Source organism: Triplophysa rosa, linkage group LG7 (assembly GCF_024868665.1).
Source record: "Triplophysa rosa linkage group LG7, Trosa_1v2, whole genome shotgun sequence".
Lineage (NCBI taxonomy): Eukaryota > Metazoa > Chordata > Actinopteri > Cypriniformes > Nemacheilidae > Triplophysa > Triplophysa rosa.
Genome location: NC_079896.1, coordinates 19,419,476 through 19,427,045, shown reverse-complemented (window position 1 = coordinate 19,427,045; position 7,570 = coordinate 19,419,476). Strand labels below are relative to the sequence as shown.

The following is a 7,570-nucleotide window of genomic DNA, read 5'->3' as shown; positions in this document are numbered from 1 at the left end:
GGTCCCCTTCGATAGAATTGGTATGGACCTCATCGGGCCATTAGAGCGGTAAGCGAGAGGACATCGATTTGCATTAGTCTTGGTGGATTATGCAACCCGATATTCCGAGGCAGTGCCGCTCCACAGCATCTCTGCTAAGAGTGTGGCGGAGGCACTGTTTCGTGTCATCTCCCGCATGGGGATCCCCCAGGAGATCCTCACGGATCAAGGCACGCCGTTCATGTCGCGCACGATACACGAGCTTTATGAATTATTGGGCATTAAATCGGTCCGTACCAGCGTCTTTCACCCTCAAACAGACGGGCCGGTAGAACGCTTTAATCGCACGTTAAAAAACATGATTCGTAAGTTCGTACACGAGGATGCCAAAAATTGGGATAAATGGTTAGAACCCCTCTTATTCGCTGTGCGAGAGGTCCCGCAAGCCTCCACGGGGTTTTCCCCCTTTGAGCTTCTCTTTGGACGCCAGCCCCGAGGGGTTTTGGACATCCTGAGAGAGACTTGGGAGGATGGACCCTCCAACAGCAAGAACGAAATTCAACATGTCCTGGACCTGAGAACAAAACTCCATACACTGGGGCGGCTGGGTGCCGTCCTGGCACAGGAGGTGGGGGGTGAGGAACGGCCGGTGCTGTACATTAGCCGCAAGCTATCAAAGAGAGAGACTAAGTACAGCACCATCAAAAAAGAATGTTTGGCCATCAGATGGGCCGTTCTCACCCTTAGATACTACCTCCTGGGCCGGGAATTCAACCTCTGTTCGGACCACGCTCCCCTGCAGTGGCTCCACCGCATGAAAGAAACCAACGCCAGGATCACCCGTTGGTATCTGGCTCTACAGCCTTTTAAGTTCCAGGTGGTCCACAGGCCGGGTGCACAAATGGTTGTAGCCGACTTCCTCTCCAGGAATGGGGGGGGGCTGCAGGCCGGAAGGCTCCCCGGCCTGAGGCGGGCGGTGGGGGTATGTGGCGAGGGGAGCGTGGTTTAGCGAGGTCTGCGGCAGGAAAGAGAGCCAGGAGACGAGCGGTAAGTGAGTGGAGTAAATGCAAACAACCAACACCTGTGTCTCATTCCAGTAAGGGAAGGGAGACGATATATAAAGACCCAAGAGACGCACAATGGAGAGAGAGAGACGGACTGAACACGGACTGCCACGACCACAGAACCTCTCAGTACAGAAAGAAGAACTTTGCTGGATTATTATCTTCTCGAACCGGGCTGAAGGAAAAGCCGTGGATTTATATGTTGTATGAATTGACTTTTGATTTCTCGTGTGGCAAAGCAATAAAGCTCGTGTCAGTCCCGCCAACCTCGTCCTCTTCCTTCCTTATCATAGCGAACCCGCTACAACCTTGTTTTGATTTGTTGTTTGCCCCATCGCAGGTTTATTGTTTAAGTAAAGTCTTTTGTTTCTACTTTGGCTGTCTGCACTTGGGTTCTGTCAGTGATTCATGACAGAACAAACCGGACACTACTGAACCCAGCAGAAAGCCAACATCATGGACAGTGCTCGATCCTCCCTGTGATCCCGCCAAGCCCATCTGTTGTTTGGGCTCCGTCAGGGGGATTGCAGGATTCGTGGCTTCAGCGAGGGAGACCAAGTTTGGTGAGGCAGAACTCAAGTTAATTTTTAACGGCTGCCTCACCAAGCCCCTCAAGCCAGCGGAGACGGAGACGCTGAGACCCCTGGGGTTTAGTGACATGGCCAGGTACTTGATAAACCGGGACGACAGGTTGAACACCCTGTTGTGATGACGCAAGACTGGAACTATGGCAGCTGAGAAGGCCATTCTTTGTGTTCTTTTTGAAGAATGTTCGGAGCCTGATGAAATCGGTATAAATATGTGTTGAATACTGCAAAATACTGTACATGTCTTCCAATATCTTCAATTGTTGCGTATACCGAGCTGCAGCGGACACATTTGTAAACGACTTTACTTGGACCCATTGTGCGAGCTGTCTCTTTAATACCGCGTGGGTTATATATATGTTGCTGCTGATTGGGCTGACATTCTTGACACACCCACCAAACAAGAGAAAACATATCTCAAACCCTGTTGCACACCGTTGCACAACATTTCCAGGAAACGTGTCGTAACCGTTGCGCACCGGTTTGAGCTTGAATGTGCCCCAGGTGTCCGACTTTTTTTTCAGTCGTCTGACTTGACTGCTCCTTTTTCAACTCCTCCCTCGACTGCCAGCGGCTAATTTCGCCAATCGGTCTGCAAACACACCTTATGACGCGTTGCGCATGCATGGACGTCACTTTCCCATATGTCGGACAAGCCCTGGGACACGCTCCCTTGGATGGCAAAACACCCAGCAAAATGGCTGAGCAGAAGAGGAGAAACAAAGAAACGGGGACTAAAACACGCACTTATTTGCTGAAATTACAAGCAGCTGGACTCGACGGTGATCCTTACGACTTCCCTACAAATCAGGTGTTCCTGAAACGCGGAATTGCGTTTCCTGATATTGTAAGCAGAGTGTTTTTGCCACCCACGGGGCGCGCTCCGGTGTCCTCACATGGTGTTCACGTGGTAAAGTGACGAGGAGGGCCTATTGGTCTATCTCCGTAATTGTAATGTGAGATGACGCTGTAACAAAGTCAACGTCAGTATACAGGAAGGATACAGTCAGCGATGCTGCTTACTGCTCTTTTGTTCCACAAACAATAGTCACTTAATCCAAAATAACAGGTCGCACATTCAGCGCTCAGTCCAATACACAGTATACACAGCAGCTGTAAGATTCTCGGCTCGCAGTTTCCAGTAAGCAGCCGGTCCCTCTCCTCTCAGCTCTCCTTTGCTGGGTCTTTATGTAGTCTCTCCATGCCACTTACTGAAATAAGACACAGGTGTTTGTCATTTGCAATTAACCCACTCAGTCACCACTCGTCTCGCAGCTCTCTCTCCCGGTGCAGACCTCGCTAAATCACGCCCCCCTCGCCACAGACGCCATAAAATTCAGGAGTGCAGAGCTCTTTAAAGTTATGGAGGTGCCTTGATCAGGTGGTGCTGTACATGCTATTGCACCAGCGAGGAATCCAGACCAAATAAAGCGTGTTCATAGGTCATTGTTGAAGGCTCATTTCCAAAGGGACTCCCCATCGGAACTTGAATCACATCAAGAGGATGAGGAAGATGATTTGGATTTGTGGGGGGTAATGCCTGAAAGGCCTTCAGTGATACAATCGGGCCTGGTTGATGGAAGCATGGAGCGATGGAAATGCAGGGACAACATTGTGGCGCTGGAGCCCCCAACTGTGTCTCAACTTCCAGTTTGTGAGGTGTCACAGAGGCCCAGGTGGGCAGCTTCTGGTCAACACTCTAATACCCACCACTTGCCAAGGTCAGTAGTAAAATTTAACTAAGTCAAATTTCATTTATATAGCACTTTCAAGCTACAACGCACAAAGTACTTTACCTATCATACATTACAGATACTTAAATTCCAGAAGAGCTACGCAAAAGACATCACACAATCCTAAACCTAAAGACCGGACGCCGGCTGGATCACCGGACTGGACGCCGGCTGGATCACCGGACTGGATCGTCTTCAACTCTTCAAGATCGTCTTCAACTCCGCCTCACTGAACCCGGTCGCCTCTGCCACCGCCGAGAATGCTCTGGCAAACTCCCGGTCCCCATAACTCCCCTGATGGAACCCCAGCAGCAAGTGGGCTAGGCCGGATCGGGGGGACGACGCCTTGCCGTCCTTGGGAGCCGCCTGTTGGGTTCGATTGGGTTCGGTCATTCTGTCAAGGATTGCGTGGAAGAACCCAAATGCAGGCAGCGGGGATGAAGGGGTTAACAAAATAGATTTTATTAAAACAAAGAAACAAAACAAAGACCCGCGATGGGGTAAAACACGGGAACAAAAAAAACACTAAACAGGAACAAAACGAAGACTAACTAAACACTAGACTGAATAAGCACTAGACAAACTAAACTAAACTATACACTTACTGAGATGACAAAACAGCACAACAGGAAGAGGCACAGGCACAGGCACAGGCAATACTGGAGAACACTGGACGAGCAACAAGACGAACTAAATACAAAAAGCACAAAGCACACACAATGACCGAACACAGGACAATGAAACATGAAGACTATTTAAAGGGAACACAAACGAGGGATAATAACACAGGGCAGGTGAGGGTAATGAAACACAGCCGGGAAACAATAAAGGAAACGAGAGGGGCAGGGCCAATGACGAGACACTGTAGAGAACGCATATTATTGTCAAAAGGACAATAATATGTTTCTCTCCACACATAACCAAAGACTTTGTCATGGCTCTGCCTCAGGACCAGGAAATCCAAGACTAGGTGAGGCAGAACCATGACAGAACAAACTTCTTAACATGAAACTCAAAGTTTAAATGAGTATCAAAATAAACACCCATATTATTTACTACCTGCTTATTATTTGTAAAAGTCCTCTTTAGAGCAAGCTCAACCTGTATCTTATTCGAGCTCTGACCAATTATCATAATTTCTTTTTTTCAGTGTTTAGCTGCAACAGATTTAAGCCATCCAATTCTTTATATCAACTAAACATGCTTGAAAGACATCCAAATTATTTAGATCCTTGGAATTCAATGATAAGTACAACTATAAGTCATCTGCAACAGTGAAAATTTATATTATGTTTTCTGATCACAGCACCTAATGGAAGCATATAAATTGAAAATAAAATTGGTCCTAACAGAGAACCATGCGGAACTCCACATACAATTTCAGCACTTTGGGATACATCATCCCCAATTGACACTACAAATGTCCTATTTAACAAATAAGACACAAACCAATCCAACACCATCCGCGAAACCCTGACCCGTGTATTTAATGTATTAATTAAAGTAGAGTGGTCAGTTGTTTCAAAGTCTGCAGTCAAATCTAATAATACTAAAACTGAGCATTCACATGCATCCTTCACCATCAATAAATCATTAGTCACTCGTAAAAGAGCAGTTTCAGTACTATAACCAGCCCTGAAACCAGACTGAAATTTCTCAAAAATAATATTCTCATTAATGACATTCAACAATTGCTTTGCTACTGCCTTTTCTATTATTTTAGCAATATAGCTTAGAAATAGGTCTATAATTATTAACAACTGCAGGATCTAGTGAAGGCTTCTTCAAGAGTGGTTGGACTGTAGCAATCTTTAGTTCATCTGGAACACATCCAGAAACAAGAGAACTATTCACTATAGATTGTACAATGGGACCAATAGCACCAGTAGGTGGGACAGTGAGTGGAATGGTTGCAGCTAGAAACCCACCGTTTAACACAGGGCCTGCGGTCTTTAGACTCTGGACTTGGTTGTTGGGGATGCTTGTGAGTTTATCGTTGGGAACCGATGTGTCGTTGAGGGGTAGACTGTAGCAGGGTGAATACTTGGCTTAAACTGACAGGTATATGTTGGTGAGTTTTGGGCCAATTTGGTGTCGTCGTAGGCAGGGCTGGGAAGGTAAGTAATTTTGCTTTAAATGCTTTAAAAAGTAATTTGTAACGTATTTCGTTAGATTACACAAGTTCTGTAACTTAATCTAAATACTTTAGAATACTTTGGAATACTGATAAGGTACGTAACACAAAGGGATCACCAAACAGAGGACTTGTTTTTCCTCTGCATTTTATTTTAAACAACATTAGTTTTCCACAATATATCTTAAAGCAAAAATGCACACAATCATAGAAAAAAGAAAAGGAAAAATGCTGATGCTCAATAAGGCAGCACAATGCATTAAGAGCTGGGGTGTGTAAACCTTTTGGAATTGGAGGCAAAATGTACTTATTTTGTTTTCTGGGAAACATGTGGTTACACATGCTTAATGTGAAGGGCAGAACTACATATACAAAGTATTATAAAAATATTATCTATAAACAAATTTAAAAATCTTTACACATCATCCTGTTTAAACATTTTCACCCCCTTCTCTGAATGCATTGTGTTTCATGGAAACTTGTTTCCATCACTAAATAAAAAAAATAATTTTCATTTTTTCAAAATTGCGAGATTTAAACTCGCAGCTGCAAGCTATGAAATCAGAATCGCATGAAAAACTCACAATTGTGAGATCTCGCAATTTTGACATTTGTATAGAAAGTTTATTTCATGCAATTCTGACTTTATAACTTTATAACAATTCAGAGTTTTTTTCTCAAGCTTGCAATTCTGAGAAAAAAGTCAGTGTTTTTTCTCTCATTGGACTGACAGATGCAATTGTGAGTGTATCGCTCAGAATTCTAAGAAAATAAATCAGATTTGTGAGTTATAAACTCGCAATTGTGAGAAAAAGTCAGAACTGTGAGATAAAAGAACTCTGTGATAAAAAGTCGCAATTACCTAAACAAATTACTTAAGCAAGGGGCTCGCAAAACATGAAAACAGTCGTTGGTCATTCAGGTATACAGACATTAAAGATTCAAGGGTCAGAGAATCACAGATTGCTGTTTACATTAATTGCCCATTACAGTTAATATAAAGTTTAAATGAAATAAATGCCATTGAAATTCCAAGTAATCACTTTGGTAATCTAAAATACTTTTCGGATGTAAATGTGATTTGATTACCACCATTTAAAAAGTAACTGTAATAAAATACAGTTACTCAAATTTTGTGTTTTAAATACGTAACTAAGTTACATGTATTTCGTTACTCCCCAGCCCTGGTCGTAGGAACCATTGTATGTTTCCCCGTTTGGCCGAGTCCTGGCTGCCTGTTCCTTCCATTAGCTTCATATGTAATGCTGCCGCTTGAGCGATTGTTTTGAATGACGTGAGCTGCGGCGTTCGCTGGTTTATGAAAGTGTATAATAGTTTAATAGTCCCTTGGAGCTAAATGCTGTTTGGTGTCACTACGTTGCTGCTTTGCCCTTGCTTGCCTTTATGCTGCTATCGTGCTTGATTAGTGTGGTGTGGGTCTTTTTTGTGAATTTTGTTTTTCAGCTTGCCAGAGTATATTATTGATTATTTATGTGGTGTGAATGTGACCAGCCAAATTGGTAACAGTTGGTAACGGAATTAACATTTACGTATTTGGCAGACGCTTTTATCAAAGGGACCTACATTGCATTATACTAGTCATTTGTATCAGAATATGTGCAATCCCTGGGATCGAACCCATTACCTCGGCGTTGATAGTGCCATGCTCTAACCCCTGAGCTACAGGAAAGCTTTAAAAAAGGTTTTAAAAAAGGATTTTTATATTTATACGCCGTCTCTTGCCTGAAATCCTTGGCTAATGAACGAACCTGTGTGCCCTTATGGGGGATTTATTCCCCCTGCTATTGTGGGGTGGTGTAGTCGATTAGTTAAGAGAAAATTTTATGTTTTCCTTTTAAGTGGGTTCTTAAGTTTAAAATCCAAGGATACTGCCTGCCTCTTTACCGCTCGGCTACAAATCTCATATGAAAATCCTCAATGAGTAAAAAGCAAGCATAATAGCTTTGTGTAATTTATACAGCATTTTAATGTCACAGCATTTTATTTTATACTGTTGTGCTGTTTTACATCACAACAGTACATTACATTGTTAACAGCCCCCCATTCACTTGC

General features: G+C 43.7%; 1 protein-coding gene across 1 annotated transcript in view; it reads right to left on the bottom strand.

The window, feature by feature from the left end:
* The window catches only part of LOC130557290 (ankyrin repeat domain-containing protein 50-like), an 8,072-nt gene extending 7,895 nt beyond the window's left edge, over positions 1-177 (bottom strand). Inside the window, exon 1 of the mRNA XM_057338951.1 lies at positions 117-177. Coding sequence (XP_057194934.1) covers positions 117-177 — 61 coding nt within the window. The remainder of the gene's footprint in view (positions 1-116) is intronic.
* Between the last annotated feature and the right edge of the window lie 7,393 nt (positions 178-7,570).